Source organism: Diceros bicornis, chromosome 28, assembly GCF_020826845.1.
Source record: "Diceros bicornis minor isolate mBicDic1 chromosome 28, mDicBic1.mat.cur, whole genome shotgun sequence".
In the NCBI taxonomy this organism is placed as follows: Eukaryota; Metazoa; Chordata; class Mammalia; order Perissodactyla; family Rhinocerotidae; genus Diceros; species Diceros bicornis.
The window spans coordinates 20925214-20945434 of NC_080767.1; the positions used below are offsets into that span (position 1 = coordinate 20925214).

At 38.7% G+C, this 20221-nt stretch overlaps 1 protein-coding gene across 3 annotated transcripts in view; it reads left to right on the forward strand.

The window, feature by feature from the left end:
* KIAA1958 (KIAA1958 ortholog) overlaps positions 1–20221 on the forward strand; it is a 309540-nt gene extending 289319 nt beyond the window's left edge. For 2 of the 3 annotated variants that reach the window (XM_058523785.1, XM_058523784.1), the window contains 2 exons: positions 3890–4062; positions 13711–20221. In XM_058523785.1, the coding sequence (XP_058379768.1) occupies positions 3890–4062; positions 13711–14517 (980 nt within the window). In that variant the 3' untranslated portion in view covers positions 14518–20221. Of the gene's footprint in view, positions 1–3889; positions 4063–13710 lie in introns of those variants that run through there. The other variant, XM_058523783.1, reaches the window with a different exon arrangement.

The following is a 20221-nucleotide window of genomic DNA, read 5'->3' on the forward strand; positions in this document are numbered from 1 at the left end:
AACTTCACCTTCATAATTTTAAATTTTTATTACTTTGCCTGCCCTTCAGTGAAAATTCCTTCCAGATCACTAATTTGTCTTTTAGCCATGCTCTCTCTAAATAACTCACCTCTTCTACAGTATTTTTTAAATATGCTTTTTCAATCATTTTAAATTTCCAGGATCTTTCTTGTTCTCCTATTTTTTCTTTTCCAGTGAAAGCTGTTCTTGTTTTAAGAATGCGTTATCCTCTCAAATCCATGTGATGATGTATTTGTGATCTTTTAATTTTTCCTTTGGTTTTCTGAATTAACTCTATTTTACGGGGGAGAGGAGGAATGTGGAATTAGTTGCTCTGCTTGTGTAACTTGGTAACTTCCATGCTACACTTGGTAACTCCCCCATTGCCAGGTGATGCTTGTTTGTGTGCTCACATTTTAAAATGAATAGGCTTCCCTTCAGGGTGTATAAGCTGAAAACAAGCTGGGAAGCGAGGAACTCTCAAATGTAGACACAGGGAAGGCATTACCTGAGAAGATGGTGTGCGTTCAGGGATTCCTGCTTTTTGTAGCTCCTTTCCTTTTTCCTTCTCTGTGTCCAGTGGGGCTGCCCAGAGTTGGGTGAGGCAATGCCCCCTTTCTCTCTCTGACCCTCTGGGTAGCTTTCCCCAGTAGGTTTCCCCCACTTTACACTCGTTGCTTGCCACAGCTGTGCTGTACATGCTGTAAGCGGTAGCCATGGATAGAGAGCAGGATAACTGTTCAGATCTGGCCGTCCTTAGATTACACTACCATGGCCCCGGCGTCCATCCCCACAGCCAGCTCTGCCTAACTTTGAGCTCGGAGCTTGCCTTTTCTCTAGTGGAAAAGAAATTCAAATCCCTCTTTAGGAGTCCCCCCTTTTGTCTCTATTCAGTTATAAGTTCTTGCTTTTGTTTGTTTCTCCATCAATATAGTCTCCTAAAAATTTCCTCAGCACTATGACACTACAACTTCTACTCAAAAATTTTAAAAAGCAGTTTATAAAGTATATATAATTTAATCCTTAAATACAATCATGAAGGAACCGTATGTGTAATTTAATCATTTTCCACACAATTTCTTTCCCGTTATGTAAGCATACAAGTGTTCTTTAGCTGTTTCTCTATGTACTAGGATTTTGGTTTCCATTTTCAGTGTACTGTCTCTGTCCTGTGATAAAAATGAAATTGTTTAAGGCCATGTAATTGTTTGATGTGTTAATTAAACTCAATCCTCCTGTCTTGCAGTGTGACTCTTTTCTACTCCTATGCTGTGTTGAAGTGCTGGGGACTGGGCTGTGTTGCAAATAAATCACTTCTTTGTTATTAAAAAAAATGGGTGGGGCCGGCCTGGTGGCGTAGTGGTTAGGTTAACGCACTGCTTCTGGCAGCCCAGGGTTCACAGACCTGTGCACCACTCATCAGGCCACACTGGCAGGCATCCCACATAAAGTAGAGGAAGATGGGCAGGGATGTTAGCCCAGGGCCAATCTTCCTCAGCAAAAAAGAGGAGGATTGGCAACAGGTGTTAGCTCAGGGCTAATCATCCTCAAAAAAAAAAAATTGGTGAAACTATAGTGGTTGTCTAAATAAATCAGACTTAGTTCACTGGAGGTTAATCGTAAATTTGACGGGCCAGGATATTTTTCATAAGCACAAGTCACTAACATCTAAATTGCATTCTTTTTTGTGTGTGTGTGAAGAAGATGGGCTGTGAGCTAAAATCTGTTGCCTGTTTTCTCTTTTTGCTTCACGAAGATTGTCCCTGAGCTAACTTGTCTGCCAGTCTTACTCTGTTTTGCATGTGGGACGCCACCACAGCATGGCTTGATGAGTGGTGTGTAGGTCCACGCCCAGGATCCAAACCTTCGAATCCCAGGCTGCCACTACACCATGGGCCGGCCCCCTCTAAATTGCGTTCTTTACTGAACACTTTATCACTGTAGCACCTGATTCCTTTGCTGTAGTGACCAGAGCACAGAGTCAGCGGGACCCAGGCCCAAACCCTGGCTCTAGCCCTCGCTAACTCCATGACTTGACAGCACAGTGCCTGGCACGGAGAGGTTACCTTAGTAAATATTGGATGAGTGATGTATGAAGTTACTAAAAGTATGAGGTTCAGTTTCCTTTTCTGTAAAATAGGTATAACAATAGGGTTGCTCAGAGATTACAGATAATTTATATAACTCTTGGCATATAGTAAACATTCAATTTGTGCTAAATGTAAGAATAATAAATTTTATAGTAGAATCCTTTCATTAATATCAGGCAAGTCCCAGAAATAATATGAGTTATCTCAGTTTATAACGGTGATGAGTGATATACCTACATGACTCAGTTGCTTTGGATAGCATTTCTAGCGTTGGTTATGCCTCTTTTGCTGTGAGCATTTATTAAAGCAGATTGTATATTCAGTTCAACAGCAGACTTAAAGGGTGAATACAAACCATTTGAAGAGATCTTGTGGACACAATTAGATCACAGTTCTAAGGAAGAGTAAAGCGAATGTGAGACACATACTGAAGGAGAGAATAAGGGAGTTGGGTTAGTGGAGGAAGATTATGTAGACGTGAGTTTGGAATTGGAATTGAAAAACAGACACTATTTTATTGGCACGAAGACCATGTGAGATTTCTCAGGCTCAGCTTGGGGAAGGTGTGTTGTCGGTGTCCTGGGCGCAGGCGGATGTTGGGGACAACAGGAGGCTGTGGTTTGGAGTTCCTCTGTGGGAGCCATGAGAGGTGAGGTGAGTTAGGTAAAGTGAAGCCAATTTGCAGGTCACCTTGGTAATTACATTAACTTTTCATTTTGCTATTTCCCAGCCTTTTAGTGCCTTGTTTGAATACAGAAACATTCCCGAGAGGGTCAGAACCATTAGATAAAGTACAGGTTGGCATTGTTTTTACTTTGAGGTGGTTTACCTAGATATTTTTCTTCTATCCAAAGACAACAGTTTGAACAGTTGAAGCCTGGTTTTAGTAGATCACACAGTGTGAAGAAAGGCCAGCTCATGGTTATGGAATTGGTTATCTCTTTGGCAACCAATACTTAAAATAGACACATTGAGGAAAACCAGTCTTCATCTGAAGTAATTTGGCAATTGCAGTTTAAAATCTGTTTCCTCTTATAAACCAATATGACCTCAATAAAATAAATTTTAAAAAAGAAAAAGAAAAAAGCATATACCCACACACACAAAATAATATGTAAATAAAAATAAAATCTGTTCCTTCTCCTCTAAAACAGTGTGAGCCTCCCTGGAGCATTCCTCCTTCTTTCGCCTAATATTATTCTCAGTTGACCTTTCATTCTGATTCTAAGCTAGCTGATGGGATGTGGAGTCAGGGTTTAAATATCTCTCTATGAATTTGTGAAAATAATTAAAGAAATATGCTAATACCATTTAATTTAAGCCTCTTCAGGATGACACATAAGACATTTGAGACTATGTATTACATAGAAATAACAGCTTTTCATGTGCTGAGGGTAAAGAGAAAGGATATGTAACTTGTCTTTCCTTCTTTCTTTTTATATTTTTGTTGTTGTTAATAGAAATGCTATCTTTTTCCAGTGAAAATTTTAGATAGAACATTCTGTGTTTTTCTGCCTTCAGTTTTTTTCCTTCTGTTATTGGAATGCCTGCATTAGTGCATCAGTTAGTAAATATGGCAAAATTGTTGGGATTAAATGCGAGGTTACTGCATTGATTTCATGCTAGAAATATTGTTTCCTACTTTATTTGTTCTAATATGTGTATACTTGATAGAAATTTCATTTTTTAAAGTGTTATCTCATGGGAATTTTCTGTTATTTAACGTGATCCCAAGACGTAATTCTCTGAAGAAGGGAATGGCAAATTATTTTAATGCCTTTTATTGTTTTTGTTTCTAGCCTATTCTACTAAGCTCAACAAATTTCCTGTATTTAATATTAATGATGACTTGAATGATCTGTGTACCAGTGCAGTAAGCCCAAATACTACCAAAGCCACGCGGTATGCCCTGAATGTGTGGCGATATTGGTGCATGACCAACGGGCTCAAAGAGCACATGGACATCACCAAGGTAAGAAACTTTTAAGTTTACCTCTGCTTTCAGCCGCCTTCACTGAGCTTCCAAGAGCCAGGCACTGTGCTAAGCATTGTGGGGAACCCAGAACAGGTGCTTTCTGCCTGGGGAAACTTCGAAAGAACATAAAATAGAAAGAAAAATATCCACAGTACAAACCAGAATTTAATAAGTGTTCTATGAATTTACAGATCAGAAATGCCAAAAAATTCACATGGATGAATTTCATTTTTGTGAGACAAGTGAAGGGACTGATATTTAAGCTGTATTTTGAGAGAGAGGTAGAATTTCAGTAGAATTGGGTGAAGAAAAGAGTCTTCTAGGCTGAGTGATGTTAGGAAGAGTAAAATTTGAAGGGGTAGACTCAATTGCCTGCAGCTGAGGCTTCGTATATGGGAACAGTGGACTGTAAAGCTAGATTTTGATAACCCTTAAAGGCTAAGCTAAAATCTTGTGAATATTGGGAGACCATTGTTTGCTTTGTTTGTAAAGAGAGACTTTGTTTGCAAGATTATTGCAGGCACAGCAGGGAAGGGACTATCAAAATAGGGAGGACACTCTTAACCTAAGATCTACAACTGTCTGAAGGGTTAGGCAAAGGGAAACCACCGAAGTTTTTTGAATGGGAAGGAACGTAATGAAAGTGATATTTTAGAGAATTTAATACCCTTGGTCCTCAATTTCCCCAGTTATAAAATGAGCCCTTATAATCTCTTCCAACTGGAAATGTTTAGAGGTTTGTGAATGGAAGGAAATAATTCTTGGACGTGTAGGGACAAAACAGAAAGATGTTGTATTTTGATCTGGATATCTTGCGTCTAAATCATATAGATGTCCACCAGATGGTTATGTCCAATAAGCAGTTGGGGATGTGGGATTTAAAACATGGGAGAAATGTTAAAGCTGGAAGTATAAATTTAAAGGTCTTGCAAATAGAGGTCATAATTGAAATGAAAACACTAACTCAAAAAGATATATGCACCCCTGTGTTCATTGCAGCATTATTTACAATAGCCAAGACATGGAGGCAACTTAAGTGTCCATAGATGGATGAATGGATAAAGAAAACATACACACACACACACACACACACACACACACACACACACAGGAATATTATTCAGCCATAAAAAAGAAGGAAATCTTGCCATTTGCAACAACATGGGTGGACCTTAAGGGCATTATGCTAAGTGAAATAAATCAGACAGAGAAAGACAGATATTGTATGGTCTCACTTATATGTGTAATCTAAAAAAAAGCAAAAAACTGAACTCATAGATTCAGAGAACAGATTGGTGGTTGCTAGAGGCAGGGGGAGGGAGTAGCAAAATGGGTGAAGGTGGTCAAAAGACCTAGTGATGTAGTGTACAGCCTGGTGACCATAGTTAATAGTCCTGTATTCTATATTTGAAAGTTGCTAAGAGAGTAAATCTTAAAAGTTCTCATTACAAGAAAAAACATCTTTAACTATGTGTGGGGATGGATGTTAGCTAGACTTATTGTGGTGTTCATTTTGCAATATATACAAATATCAAATCATTATTTTGTACACCTAAAACTAATACAATGTTGTATGTGAATTATATCTCAATTTTTGAAAAAGTAAAAAAATAAAAAGGCAAGACCGAAACCCAGAAGGACCAAAGAGTCTTCAAGTAACTTAACTGTGTCCCAGAATGAAGCTTAAGAATATTTCTAGGAATATATGAATATCCAGAATCCGAGAACTAAAATTCACAATGTCTGGCAACTAAACAAAAATTATCAGACATGCAAAGAAGCAGGAAGATATATCCCTTAAAGAATGAATCAATCAAAACCAACCCAGAACTGACACAGATTTTAGAATTAGTAGACAAAGACATTAAACAGTTATGAGGATAAATAACTGGCCAATAAGCACATGAAAAGATGCTCAACTTCTTTAGACATCAGGGAAATGCAAATCAAAACCACATACATTCCACTTTACATCCAGTAGGAAGACCAGAATTTAAAAAAAAAAAAAAAATTTTTTTTTTAATGGATAATAACAAGTATTGATGAGGATATAGAAAAATTGGAACCCTCATACACTTCTGGTGGGAATATAAAATGATACAGCTGCTTTGGAAACAGTCTAGAAATTCCCCAAAAATTAAACATAGAGTTAATCTATCACCCAGCCATTCCACTCCTAGGCATATACCCAAGAAAATTAAAAACATATATCTATACAAGCACTTGCACACAAATATTCGTTGTAGCATTATTTACAATAGCCAAAATGTAGAAACAACCCAAATGTCCATCAACAGATGAATGGATAAACAAATGTGGCATATCCATATAATGGAATATTATTTTGCAATAAAAAGAAATGAAATACTGATACATGCTTACAGCGTGGATCAACCTTGAAAATGTTATGCTAAGTGAAGTGTCAGAGACAAATGAACAAATATGTGTGATTCCACTTATGTAAGGTACCTAGAATAGGCAAGTTCATAGAGACAAAGTATAATAGAGGTTACTAGGCGCTGAGGGGAGGAGAAGATGTGGAGTTATTGTTTGATGAGTACAGTACAGTACAGTTGCTGTTTAGAATGATGAAAAAATTCTAGAAATAAATAGTGGTGGTGGTTGCACAACATTGTGAATGTACTTAATGCCACTGAATTGTACACTTATAAATCGTTAAGATGGTAAATTTTATGTTTGGTATATTTTACCACAATAAAAAACTCAAGTAAATCAATAAAAATGTAACTATTTCACTTTTATTAATAATAGTTTTAAAATTCACTTATTCTTATAGACCCCCATCACCATTTCTTCATCTCCACTGACCTTAACCTTTCTAGGCCAGAGGGTCTTGTCTTCCAGACTTTGTGAAGTCACTATGAAGACAGTTGTCTGTTACTGGAACCCTTTACATTTCCATGCAGGAATCCATGAAGAGTCTCATTTCTCCACACCCTCTATGGCTTAGATAACATATACATCCCAGGTGGTGAAAATGTCCCAACCGTCCAGTAGAGTGTGCCTTATCACCACTTCTAGGTACTAATATTTCTTAGTTTCCCTTGTGTTATCTAGAGGAATAATGAGTGAGGAAGAAGATATATTTCAATCCTCTGTAATCTACTCACATGAGCCACTCAAATTAAATCTTTTTAATGATAAAATCTTAAGAAACAGGCCAAAATCTTAGAGAATTAGCCAATATTTAGTTAAAAGAAGGAATTGTGGCATCAAGGCCCATGCTCTTTAATCTCACTTTCTTGGTCTCAATGCAAGATATTTTTAGTCTAGATATGTCTTTAAAGATAGACATACCTGGCAGGAGACAAGGGAGGTAACAACTCTTGATCATGGTTTGGCAGCTGGTGATCCTCAAATATAGTTGTTTGTTCAAGAAAGAAAGCAAGGAGTCAAATCAGACTTCAAAATGTCATCTAAATAAGCAGAGTGTACACTGCCAGTCTCACGCGGTGATCACTCTATGATCTACTATATGTGATCCACATAGTATGTTTTCTTCACAAATGTGGCCTAATCCTCACTGATCCATCTCCCTCAAGGTTGCTGTTTCATCAACTTATATATTCCTTAGACTCACTTAGAAAATAGAGCATTTTAAAGTTCAGTACCTATCTTGCTGAATAAAGTAAGTCATTTTTGTTGTCAGCAGTGGTTACTTCAAGATTCGTTTTGTTTTCCTATAAGAGTACTTGTAGTTCATAAGCGTTTTCTCCATCCCCCTAGACAAGATTATCATGAAGGGGAGTTGGAGACATTCCCCAAAAGTAACTCTTGGCTTTGCTTGTCTTTTAACTCTTTCAAGTGTCAAGGATTACTATGTCGTTCCAGAACTTTGGAATTTGCCAGACAGGTCAATTTTTTTATTTTGTTCTTTCCCACCTGGAGTCATTCACCTCATGACTGAGCTCTTAATTTTCTTTGGTTATTTATTTACTTTTTGAAGTAAAGCTTTTACTCTTTTTCTTTTTTGGTGAGGAAGATCAGCCCTGAGCTAACATCCATGCCAATCCTCCTTTTTTTTTTTTTTTGCTGAGGAAGATTGGCCCTGAGCTAACATCTACTGCCAATCCTCCTCCTTTTTTTCCCTTTTTCTCCCCAAAGCCACAGGGGATAGTTGTATGTCATAGTTGCATATCCTTCTAGTTGCTGTATGTGGGACGCCGCCTCAGCATGGCCGCACAAGTGGTGCGTCAGTGCGTGCCCAGGATCCAAACTCGGGCCGCCAGTAGTGGAGCGCATGCACTTAACCGCTAAGCCACGGGGCTGGCCCCCTCTTTGATTATTTTTCATCAAGGAAGCCAAGTTTATAATCCATGGTGAATTTTGACATGGTAAATCTGTTCAGAGTGGATATGGAAGGAAAACAGTTCTTGCAATGTCTTTGTAACAAATTGAAGACCTTGGTAACCTGGAGGAATAATCACCAACTGAAACTCAGTCTGAGAAAACTAAGGAGGCAGCCAGCATGGGCCAGAATGAATGGTTTCTTGTGTGCAAACAATATAAATTTTGTGACTTGACATTTCTCTAGGAATTGCTTTTGCTATGATTTTACTTTGAAACTTGTGGTATTCTGTGTAAATCAAGAAAAATGTTCTGCAGCCTAAGTCAGCTTGGTTCTCCTGACTCCGAGGTTATTTCATTGATTTAGCCCACATTTATCAGTTCATTGGGTATCAGTGATATATTTCAGGCCTTCTGGTATGTGTTGGAGACTCAGTCATGTATAAGATGTAGTTCTTGCCTTCAGGGAGCTTTCAGTTCACTTTGAGGGACAGACATATAAGTAGAAAAAGACTGTGCAATATGGATAGGGCCATTTTATTAAATAAAATTTAAATTTTATTATGGATGAGATAGGATCTCAGGTGAGAGAGTAACTTTGCTTAGGAAAGCTGGAGAAGCCTTTATATAAGCAGAATTTGAGCTAGATATGAAATAATTGAATATAAATTTTCCAAATAGAGAAGGTTAGAAGAAAAAGCATTCTAGGTCAAGGAAGTGCATGTGCAAAGACTTAGGAGCATGAAAAATCCTTGTGGGTTTCTATGAATGGCACAAAGTTCAGTGAGTCTGGAAAACAGAGTACAAAGAGAACAGATTAGGCTAGAGAAATAGGGTGTGTACCGGTTATCTATTGCTGCATAACAAACCACCAAAAAACTTAGTGGCTTTATTAAAGCAGCTATCATTTTATTTGCTCATGATTCTATGGGTTGTACTCAGCTGGGTGATTCTTCTACTGTTCTCACTTGGGGTACTCAGGTGGGTGCAGTCATCTGTATATTAGATGGGAGACAGCTTGTCTCTGCTTCATGCGTTTGTGAGGTCTAACTGGCTTCCTCACGTGACAACATAATGTACTAAGACAATGAAAGCAGAACCTGTAAGAACCTGTAAGAGGAAAGCAGATGAAAGCAGCATCTCTCGAGGCCTAGGCTTGCAGTTCACACCTTGTCACTTCTGCCACATTCTATTGGTCAAATTAAGTCATGGCCAGCCCGGATTCCAAGGGTGGGAAAATAGAGTCCACCTCTTGATGGGAGGAGTGGCAAAGTCACAGTGCAAAGGGGCGTGGGAGCAGGGAGGAGATGAATTGTGGCTGTCTTTGCAAACAGTCTGCCGCAGGGTGGAAGCAGATGGTGAAGACTTGTACGCAAGGTAAACAGTTTGGAATTTGTCCTAAGGGCAACAGGAAGCTATTAGAGGTTAGTTGTTTTATTTGTTTTTAAACACTAAGGTAATAACTTGCTGCTCAGCACCCCTTATTTAGGAACCGTTCCTCTCCTACAATCTCCATGGTTACTGCAGAAGCCATCATGTTAGTACAGTGGCTCACCTTTTGGTCACTTGTCTGGATCAGGAGAGCGCCAATCAGAATCCTTCCTTTAGATTTTTTTCTACTGAAAATGAGAGTTGGACTCTTGCCAATACCTGAAGCTATGAGACGTAAACCTGGGGGAGTGCTAGGTGCCCATGGTTTGAGCTATATAAAGAAAGCTCCTCTGTACAGAGAAGCAGAGATGAGAGGCAGAGAGACTCCTGATGGTCTTGGAGTCCGTTAATTCTGATATCCTCTTTGCCTAGGCTTGTTCGAATTTGGTCTATCTCTTGCAACCAGATGAGTCCCAATTAATACAAGGAAAGGTTAACATCTGCAAGTAGGGGGTTGCAAACGACAACATAAAAATCTGAAACCAGATGAGTTTGGGTGTTATGGTTATTGGGAAGTTATTTTAACTGGTTTTTACTGGTATGTAAGAAAGCTGTTGCTTTGTATATTTTGTATACAGCTACCCTCCTCTTCCTGATGGCTTTTCACCTGAATCTCTTGGAGTTTCCTACACCAATAATCAGATTATCAGAAAACAATTATGCTTGTCTTTTTCCTTTCCTATATGCATGTATACATACGTGTGTGTGTGTGTGTGTGTGTGTTCATTTCTTTTTCTTGTCTTACCTGGTTGGCTATAACCTGCAGCACAGTGTTATTATAATAGTGATATTCAGCATGCTCATCCTATTCCTGACTTTATTAAAAATATTCTAATGTTTTTGTCTTGGATATAATTTTTATAGTTCTTATCTGTAAAATACTCTTCATCATAGAGGATTTTTTTCTTCCAATCTAAATTTATTTCAAATTTATTTATTCATTTATTTTTTTGGTGAGAAAGATTGGCCCTGAGCTAAAATCTGTTGCCAATCTTGCTCTTTTTGCTTGAGGAAGATTGTCCCTGAGCTAACATCTGCGCCAACCTTCCTCTATTTTGTATGTGGGACGCTGCCGTAGCATGGCTTGATGCGCTAGCGCTGTGTAGGTCCACGCCCAGGATCCAAACCCGGGAACCCCGGGCCACTGAAGTGGAGCACGCAAACTTAACCACTATGCCACCAAGCCGGCCCCCTAATTTGAACTTTTTAAAATTTGAAATGGAGATCACATTCTTTCAAATGATTTCAGTAATTATCAAGTTCATGTTATTTCTGTTTATTATATGAATGTCAATTATATTAAATTATTTAAGATTGAATCATCCTTATGCTCTGCAGTAATCCCTACCTGTCTTGATGTAGTTTTGCTTTCCTGCAGTCCTGAATTTGATTTGATAATATAGGCAGTCCTTGTTTTGCCGGGTACTGTGTTAATTGCTACTTGTGCATATTAGAGCCACATCCTCGTTTTGCATGGTTCTCATGTGCACACATTTTATTTAACATGGTACTAAGACCATGTTAAAAGGAAGACCACCTATATTTTACTTAGGGAAGTTTACATTTATATTCATATACTTGGTTGTTTGATATAATATCCATCAGATTTGGCTTAGAAAAAAAAATGAAGAACCTTTCTTTTTCCTATGCTCCAAAACTGCTGATATACAAAAGAAGGAGTTACTCAGTTTTCCTGGGTTTCTGCCATGTATACATGTTATTAAACTTCATTTGATTTTCTCTTGTTAAAATAATAATAATTAAATTTTTTTAAATAAAATAATACAAAAGAAAAGCTGAACTGATTCCATAAAACCATCTCTTTAGGAGTAATACACATCTTTTTTTTTCTTTTTTTTGTGAGGAAGACTGGCCCTGGGCTAACATCCATGCCCACCTCTCTCTACTTTATGTGGGACGCCACCACAGCATGGCTTGACAAGTGATGCGTCAATGCGCCCCGCTATCCGAACCTGCGAACCCCGGGCCATCGAATCGGAGCCCACGCACTTAACCACTGCGCCACCAGGCCGGCCCCTCTTTAGGAATAATATACATCTTTGACAATCATTTCACTCTCTTGTTTGGGGCTATTCAGATTTTTTACCTCCATTGAACCAACTTTGGTAATTTATATTTTGCTACAAGATTGTTCAGGCTATTTAGATTTTCAAATTAATATGCATAAAGTATATGACATTTTTCATATTTTCACTATTGTTTAAATGTATATTTCCTTTCCTCTTTCTCTCTCTCTCTCTCTTTCTGACAGACCTGCTAGAAGTTTGCCAGCTTCCTAGGTCTTTTCAAAGATTACATATTTTCATTTTTTATCTATCTCAATTTATATCTTTTCTAGTTCATTAGTTTATGTTCTATTTTTATTGATTCACTCTACTGTTTTTGAATTTGGTTTCCTTTTTCTAGCTTTTTGACTTGAATAATATTTCCTTGTTTTCAATAAAATTTTCTACCAAAGTCATTCAAGACTGTGATGTTGTCGAAGTATATTTAGCAACATCTCATGCGTTTTGATATGTAATGTTTTCAGTTTGGTTCATTTTTCATCTGTAATTCAGTTTTTATTTTCTCTTTGATCCAAGGTCTATTAGAAGAATGAATGTTACTTGTACAGTTTCTACTTTTAAAACATTTTTTATTGAGACTTTCTTTTGTCCTAGCATATGTATTCAGCTTGAATTGACTATGAGCAAAGTCTAGTTTTCTCTTGATAGCTCCCTCTTGAAAATAAAGCTTTCTTACCGACCAGCTTCCTTCTCCTCCTACTTTACCCAAATAAGGAGCTCGCTCTAATTGTCAGTATAGTCATAAAGTTTGTCATATCCTTTGAACAAATATTGATATTGAAACCCTATGGATCATTAAGCCAGAGATATTTCTGGACCTATCCAGATAAATTCAAGTGAAAAATCAAGGAGCGGGCCGGCCCTGTGGCTTAGTGGTTAAGTGCGCGCCCTCCACTGCTGGCGGCCCGGGTTCAGATCCCGGGCGCGCACCGCCGCACCGCTTCTCCGGCCATGCTGAGGCCACGTCCCATGTACAGCAACTAGAAGGATGTGCAGCTATGATGTACAACTATCTACTGGGGCTTTGGGGGAAAAAAATAAATAAAAAAAAAAATTAAAAAAAAAAATCAAGGAGCATTAACTTGCTATGCAAAGTGAACATGTCAGTTGTCTTTCTCTACAGCACCGTGTTTAGTACCAGCAGTACCAAGCAGTATGTACAGATATCAAGGAAATTAATGTTGGAATGATTCAGAGTTTAAGTTTAGCTCAGTAATTCTTCAGAGAGAATGGTTGAATTTTGTTGAAGGGGGAGGGAAGGAAATGATTTGCTAGAAAAGAGAAGAAGAAAGGGCTTTCCAGAGAGGAATAGTGAAAGTTACAAAGGCCAATAATAATAATAATAATAAATATTAAAATATTATTATGTTAATATAATATTGTATTGTTATTATATAAATATATTATCATTATATTAATATATTATTATAGTAACATAATAATGTTATTATAATATTATAAAATATATTATTATATATATGTATATGTGTATGTGTTCATTACTATTTACAAACCCTTTCACGTCCACTTCTTTATTTAAGCATTACAATAATCCTTTGAGAAGGTATTATTATGTCTCATTTTGCTGCTTGAAACACTGAGGTTTAAAGAGATTAAGTGGAGCCAAGTATGGAACCTAGATCTTCCAGCTTAAAGTTCACTGTCCTTTCCACTATATCATGCTAAGGAGTTACCCCTCTAGAGGCCGCAAAATGTCTTGTCCACAGTGCAGCCCCTGGTGAGGATTAGGAGAAGGAAGGAGGGGTCTGGCCATTTGGGTGTCCTCAAATGTGTAACCTCAGTGTTTGTCTCATTTGAGATCCCTGCAGTGAAATTGAACGAGCTGCTCGAGAACTTTTACGTCACCGTTAAGAAGAGTGACGGCTCAGACTTCCTGGCCACCTCACTCCATGCCATTCGCCGAGGTCTGGACCGTATCCTGAAGAATGCAGGTGTGGGCTTTTCCATCACCAGCAGCACCTTCAATTCTTCCACCAAGAAACTCAAGGAGAAGCTGTGGGTGCTGAGTAAGGCAGGGATGTCAGGTGCCCGTTCCCGCAATATCGTCTACTTCTCCTTTTCTGATGAGGAGGAGATGTGGCAGACAGGGTGTCTAGGGGATGACAGCCCTATCACTCTCCTGTCCACTGTGGTCAAGTACAACAGCCAATACCTGAATATGCGGACGCTGCAGGAGCATGCAGATCTGATGTATGGTGACATCGAGCTGCTCAAAGACCCACAAAACCAGCCCTATTTTGCCCGGACAGACAGTGTCAAGCGGGAGAGTCGGAGTGGTTCCACTAGAATATGTCATGGGAAAATCTACCATGAGCATTCCAGGGGACACAAACAGTGCCCTTACTGCCTCCTCTACAAGTACATGTACATCCACCGGCCACCCACCCAAATGGAGGCCAAGTCTCCTTTCTACCTTACCGCCAGGAAGGAGGCCACTGACATGGGCAGTGTGTGGTATGAGGAACAGAGGATGGGACTGCGGTCTCTTCGGGGAATTGTCCCAAACTTAGCCAAGAAGGTCAAGCTGGAAAACTGTGAGAACTTCACCTTCGTCTCGTTTACTCAGGTATCCAGGAGGCTTGGCTCCCACAGCTTCTGCCAGTGAGTCTTCCCTGGGTCTGCCACTACCCTGCTCACCCTGATAGGTGAGAGCTCCCTCAGGCGGCCAAGGCCAGAGCTCTGAGGAGGCAGGAGATGACCATGACTTCATGGTCAGGCAGTCTCTGTCAATGTGACCTGCTATATCTTTGATTTTGAATTTTTTAACTGGAAGTAGAAGAGTCTGAATAATTAGGATGTTTTATCCAAATGTGTGTCACCTTCGTTAAATTAATAGAACCTAATAGAATGTATAATTGCTATACACACACGAGTGAGGAAGTTCATTTTATCTAGTGCCTTTTTAGCACAGATTTTCTCAAAAAAAAAAGAAAAAAAAAAAAGGAAAACTGTTTAAGTAGTCATTAAAAAAAAATCCCAGTAGCCTAGTAGCTTTAGAATGTTATAAAGACTAATACACTTTGTTGAATTACATTCACAATAATGAACTAGAACAAAAGAGGCAGACACATTAACTAGTTCCAGGAGAAAAATTGCACTTGACACTTCTTTATGTTTTGTTGATGGATAACTTGGTTCTGCAGAGCAAGCAGCCTTGTGTGATGGAAGATGGTGGAGCTACACTCAGTCATGCTGAGGGAGAGGCAGGGAGCTGCTCCGGCTGCTCTCAGCACTGGGAGGAACTTGATCTCTGCGTCAATGGAGACAATTTTATGAAAAAAGATGAATGCGCCAAAAGGTGTTTGTGAGAACAAGGTTTCCAGTGAACTCGATGGTTTGTACCATGAGGGGATTTCCGGTAGTGAAAGTGGCTTGGAAAAGCGATCTGTGATCAAAATGTGAAAACCTCCTGCAGCAGAAGTGCCTACATTTTATTTCTCAGCACCACGTGAAAGCTGTTTTCATTTGAACATTTTTTAGAGTGTTTTTTATCTGTTCTTTGTGTCCTATGGTTGTTCTGTCAGCATATAGCACTGGATCTGTAAAACAACTAAAGGTAATTTTCAGGCTTAACCAGGAAAATCTAACAAAACAAGCTGCAAAGAAAACAAACCCCAAAATGTGTTGATTAAAGAGGTTTGAAATATTTTTCTCAAAGTAGGACTTTTTCAGCCACAATAAAAGTCATCGTTTTAGGTGGGCACCAATGCTTGGGACATGGTGACGTTGGCAGCCTACCAGGTAAGCAAACGCAGCAGTAAGGACATAATGTAATATCAGAGCATGGTGACGGGTTATTCATGCAGTTTGAAATCATGTCACTGAGATAAAATCTAACCTGAGCACACGTTATTGAAACAGCAGCAGAATTTCCCAGTAACTGCTCTGAGTGCAAAACCATAAGTGAAACAGGAGCCCAAAGAGTGTTGACTAATCATAATAATTTCTAGGATCTTTCTTTTGTATTTGAGGAAAGGCTGCTACAGCTTTATACCATTTTGTTCCTGTGTGCGCTTTCTAATCCAAAATTAAAATTCCAGTACAAATTCACTTTGCAGGAGTCCTAAAATCAGTCCTATTTTTTTTTGAAAACAATATTTTAGTATTTATTTTAATTAATTGTTTTTAAAAATCATTCACTGGTCACTGAAATATGTAATACTTCCTTTCCCAGAGAAGACTCAACCAATGCTGCCTTAAGGTTTAATGTTGTTCCCTTTTTAGTTACTGCCCATTTATGATTTTGTTCACTAGTTGGTCTTTCCTGACTATAGATTAATTTTGGTATGTCCCCATCTGTAAATAAATAACAGGTAATATTTAATAATCAGTGTTATGACTTGATGTTGCATACTGTTATGTTGTGGTTTCCTATGGTGATGTTAGGGTTTTGATTAAAAAGAGACACAAAACATTAGATACAATTTCCTTTAGTTTGCTAAACACCCAAAGGATATTTTGTTTGTGGAAAGCAGATGGTCATTTTTCTTGTCAGTTCTGCACTTAAACAGAAATATAATCTCTGTGAACTATTGGGCAGAGCCTGTAGCCTAATTAAACAAAAGCTCCATTTTTATTTTAAATAGATTCAAGAAGAAATTGCCCTTAGGAATCACTGGGATCTTTTCAGATTTTAATATTTCCAGAAGTAGCAATAAGTGATCCAGAGGTTGTAATCTTTCTGTTGATAGTGGCTTTTCATCAGTTGAATAACCATCTCTGCCTCAGATTTGTTGCTTATTATCTATTTGATGTACTATAAATCACCAGAGTTCTGAAGTGAATCATTCTAATAAAAAATCAGGAGGGAGAATCTTCAGTGATATTTGATGGAAGAAAGAATTTTATCTCAGCATCCTAAATGCAGTTCATTTCATGCATCCTTGGGGAATGGGAGTGAGGAGGAAGACATTTATTGATTGCTACTCTGTGCCACCCATTGTACATGTCACTTTGTCTATTATGTATCTGTGTGTAGAGCTGTGTGTGTCTGCACACACACTTTAAATTTACATTTAAATTTAAATGCCTAGTAAACCTGCTAAAATGGCAAAGCACCTATCCATCTATATGGCCATGTCCCTTCTCAGAGGATCTGAAGGGGGGCCAGAGTAGCCAGTTCCAGCTGGTGCTCAGCCAAGGCAGTTCTGTCTTTCCAGCCAGCTCTAAACCCTACCCACTGGCGACTCTATGATTTTCTACTCTTGGCCTAAGCTAGGAGAAAGGAGAATCCCAGGAAAAGAAGGGGGAAGGTGAAGAGCATTTTCTTCACTTATCTTTAGATTTTTTTACTCAAAAGTGGGAATGAATATCCAGAATTCGCCAAGTTATCCGGCACAAGTTGCCTCTGGCCTCCGCGTCAGGAATGGTGGTGCTACAGGTGTGACGAGAGGACCTTTGGAGTAGTCCTTTGTGTGAACTCATGCCCACAGCACCTTCTGCATCTGCTCTAAAGTGAGCCCTGCTTGCTTGGTACCCTCCTCCCCGGAATCGAGCAGGTCTCCCCTTCCAACTTTATTCTGGCGGAGATGATAGGCCATCAGCTTGCAGGATATGATTCAATTAAATATAAAGAGTTTAGTGCGACACTAGCACGTAATGGGCATGCAATAAATGTTAGCTATTTTAGTTACAACTTTTTGGTGATAGTAGTAATTAATATTATTCAACTAACCTGCATTATATCACTTATTTCTTCCATTATGGAGATTCTCTCTCCCTTAAACTGTTAAACTTGAAGAGGAAACCAAACTGATAATCTGGTCACATATATGCCCATGAACTCTACCTCCACCCCAGCCAAGCCCTGATACCTCAGATACGAGCAAAAACAAGTGAAGGAAGAACAGAGGAACCGTAAGAGGCTCTTGAGAACGCTTTTCCATTGTTGAGTGTGTTTGCAAAGGGGAATGTTATGGCAGTACCTACCCAAAGTTGTGAAAGCAATGGTCTCCTTGCTCATGTGGCATTTTCCAGCTACCTGGGATTAGATGCTGTATTAATCCACCCTGGCTGATAAGTGGTGTTTGAAGAAATGTGCAATTCTGTTACTTTGATTTTTATTTTAATCAAGCGCTGTGCCACGCTCTCAGCATGTTCCTAGACAGTCCTTAGGAGAATCTGGACAAAGCAACCCTCACGTGGAAGCTGCGGCCTCTTGCTGTAGTAGAAAGATTGCTCGACTGGGAGTGCCTTCACTACTCGGCAAATTTTGGTCGCACTTTCCTCAGCGATATAGTGGGATCGTTGGGATGGAGCATCTCCAAAGTGAACAATGTTACACCTCCACAATTCCTCAAGGTCGAAGAGTTAGGAAGTGGCAAAACTAGGAAGCAGATTTCCTAATTCCTCAAGGTCACATGGTGAATCTCCTAATTTAGTGCTTCTCACTATACTGGAATGCTTTCTTTATGAATAAGATTTTTCTTGAATTTTCAAGTTTCACAACTTCTAAAATTATTTTGCTATCTCTAGGAAGCACAATGTTGATTATTTTTCTCAGTTTAGGCCAACACTGACGACATTGTTACTAGTTAAATAAACAGAATATTTAAATATTATCCTTATCAAACATGCATCCCTCTGTTGCTTTTATTGAAATCTGGATTGTTAAATATTTGGGGGCTATTAACCAGTCAACCTTTTGGCTTAATAAATGCAAATGGTGGAGACCTCAATGAAGAGTTACCTCATTTTGTCTGCATGAGCTCCAATTTAGTCTAAGTTAAGGTCCATACATATTTAGAAGCTGTTAACAAACAGCCCTGAACAAAAGAATACATTGTTTCAAATTTATATATACCTTTAAATGCTTTTGCTTGGGGTGAATTTTTTTTTTCTTCCCCTGAGGAAGATTAGCCCTGAGCTAACATGCGATGCCAATCCTCCTCTTTTTTTGCTGCGGAAGATTGGCCCTGGGCTAACATCTGTGCCCATCTTCCTGTACTTTATATGTGGGATGCCTGCCACAGCATGGTTTGATAAGTGGTGCGTAGGTCTGTGCCCAGGATCCGAACCCGCAAACCTCAAGCCACTGAAGCGGAGCACACAAACTTTACCACTAGGCCACCGGACGGCCCCTTGGAGTGAATTTTTAATGCTCTGTATTAAAAGAAAAACATTCAGTTGTTTTTGCAGTGTTCTTAGGTAAAAATCTTTGTTGTATTTTCCCATATAAATTATTCACCTTAACTGAAACATGAGTGGAGGCAGAGATTGGTGGTGACCTAAGGCCAAGCTCCCTTGCTGAGAGAAGAGGAGGCCATGTGGGATGATAAACTAACTTATCTCTGGAAATTCCTACGTATTCTATATCCATGTATTCTGACATCACAGGATTTCCCAAAATTCCTTTGAGGGAAGCTGCCCATCCTTCTGGCAAATTTTGCCTATTATTATTATGATTTTGAATACTTCTAGTTCTTTACAGTCCAAGAAATCCAGAGAAGTTTTCCATGTTTAGTTGTTGATCAGAATCAGACTAAACTGCTTTATTATTTATCTAATGCAGCTCATATGGAAATTAATCATTTCAGGAAATATTTATTAAGATCGAAAACAATCACTGGATTATATGTAGATGCATATTGCTTCCATTACTATTAATAGCAATTAGATAGACCCCTCTCCCCCAATGAGATGAGAATGGGCTCCTAAATACTTCATGGTCACTATAACTCATTTGATTAATTTGCATTTAACTATAGTTATTGTTACTGATTTGTTCGAAAAAGGTTTCTAGAAGATTCATATTTGACTAACACTGACTATGGTAAGTGCTTTCTCACAGCTGCCTCATGTTCTTATTTAATTCTCACAACAGCTCTGCAAGACAGATCTAATTATTCCCATTTTACTTATTGAGAACCAAGGCTCAGAGAAGTTAAGTAAACTTCCCAAAGTCTCACAGAGCTAATGGGTTGGAGAACTTAAGTTTGAACCCAGGTCTTCTGACTCCAAGTCCAGTGCTCACTCCATTAGACAAAACTTTCTTCTTCAGGCCCACAGAGGTCCATTTATCACAGAGCTTTTAAAAATTAAAACGGTTTCTATTTGTTTGGGAAATATTTCCTAAGCCCTGCTGTGTTACACCTTATATGTACTGTCTTACTAATTGATTGGTCACTTGGTATGATTCAGTAGATCCTGGAAAGCCTGGTGGTTTTCTATGAGTGAATATAACGTTTTCTGTCTACTGAGAACCTTCTGTCTTTATCCAATAAATAAACTATATTACCTATTACCTACCTTAAAGGGCAGATGGTTATGCCAATTTATTCTAATAAAAGTCAACTAGTTTATAAACTCTA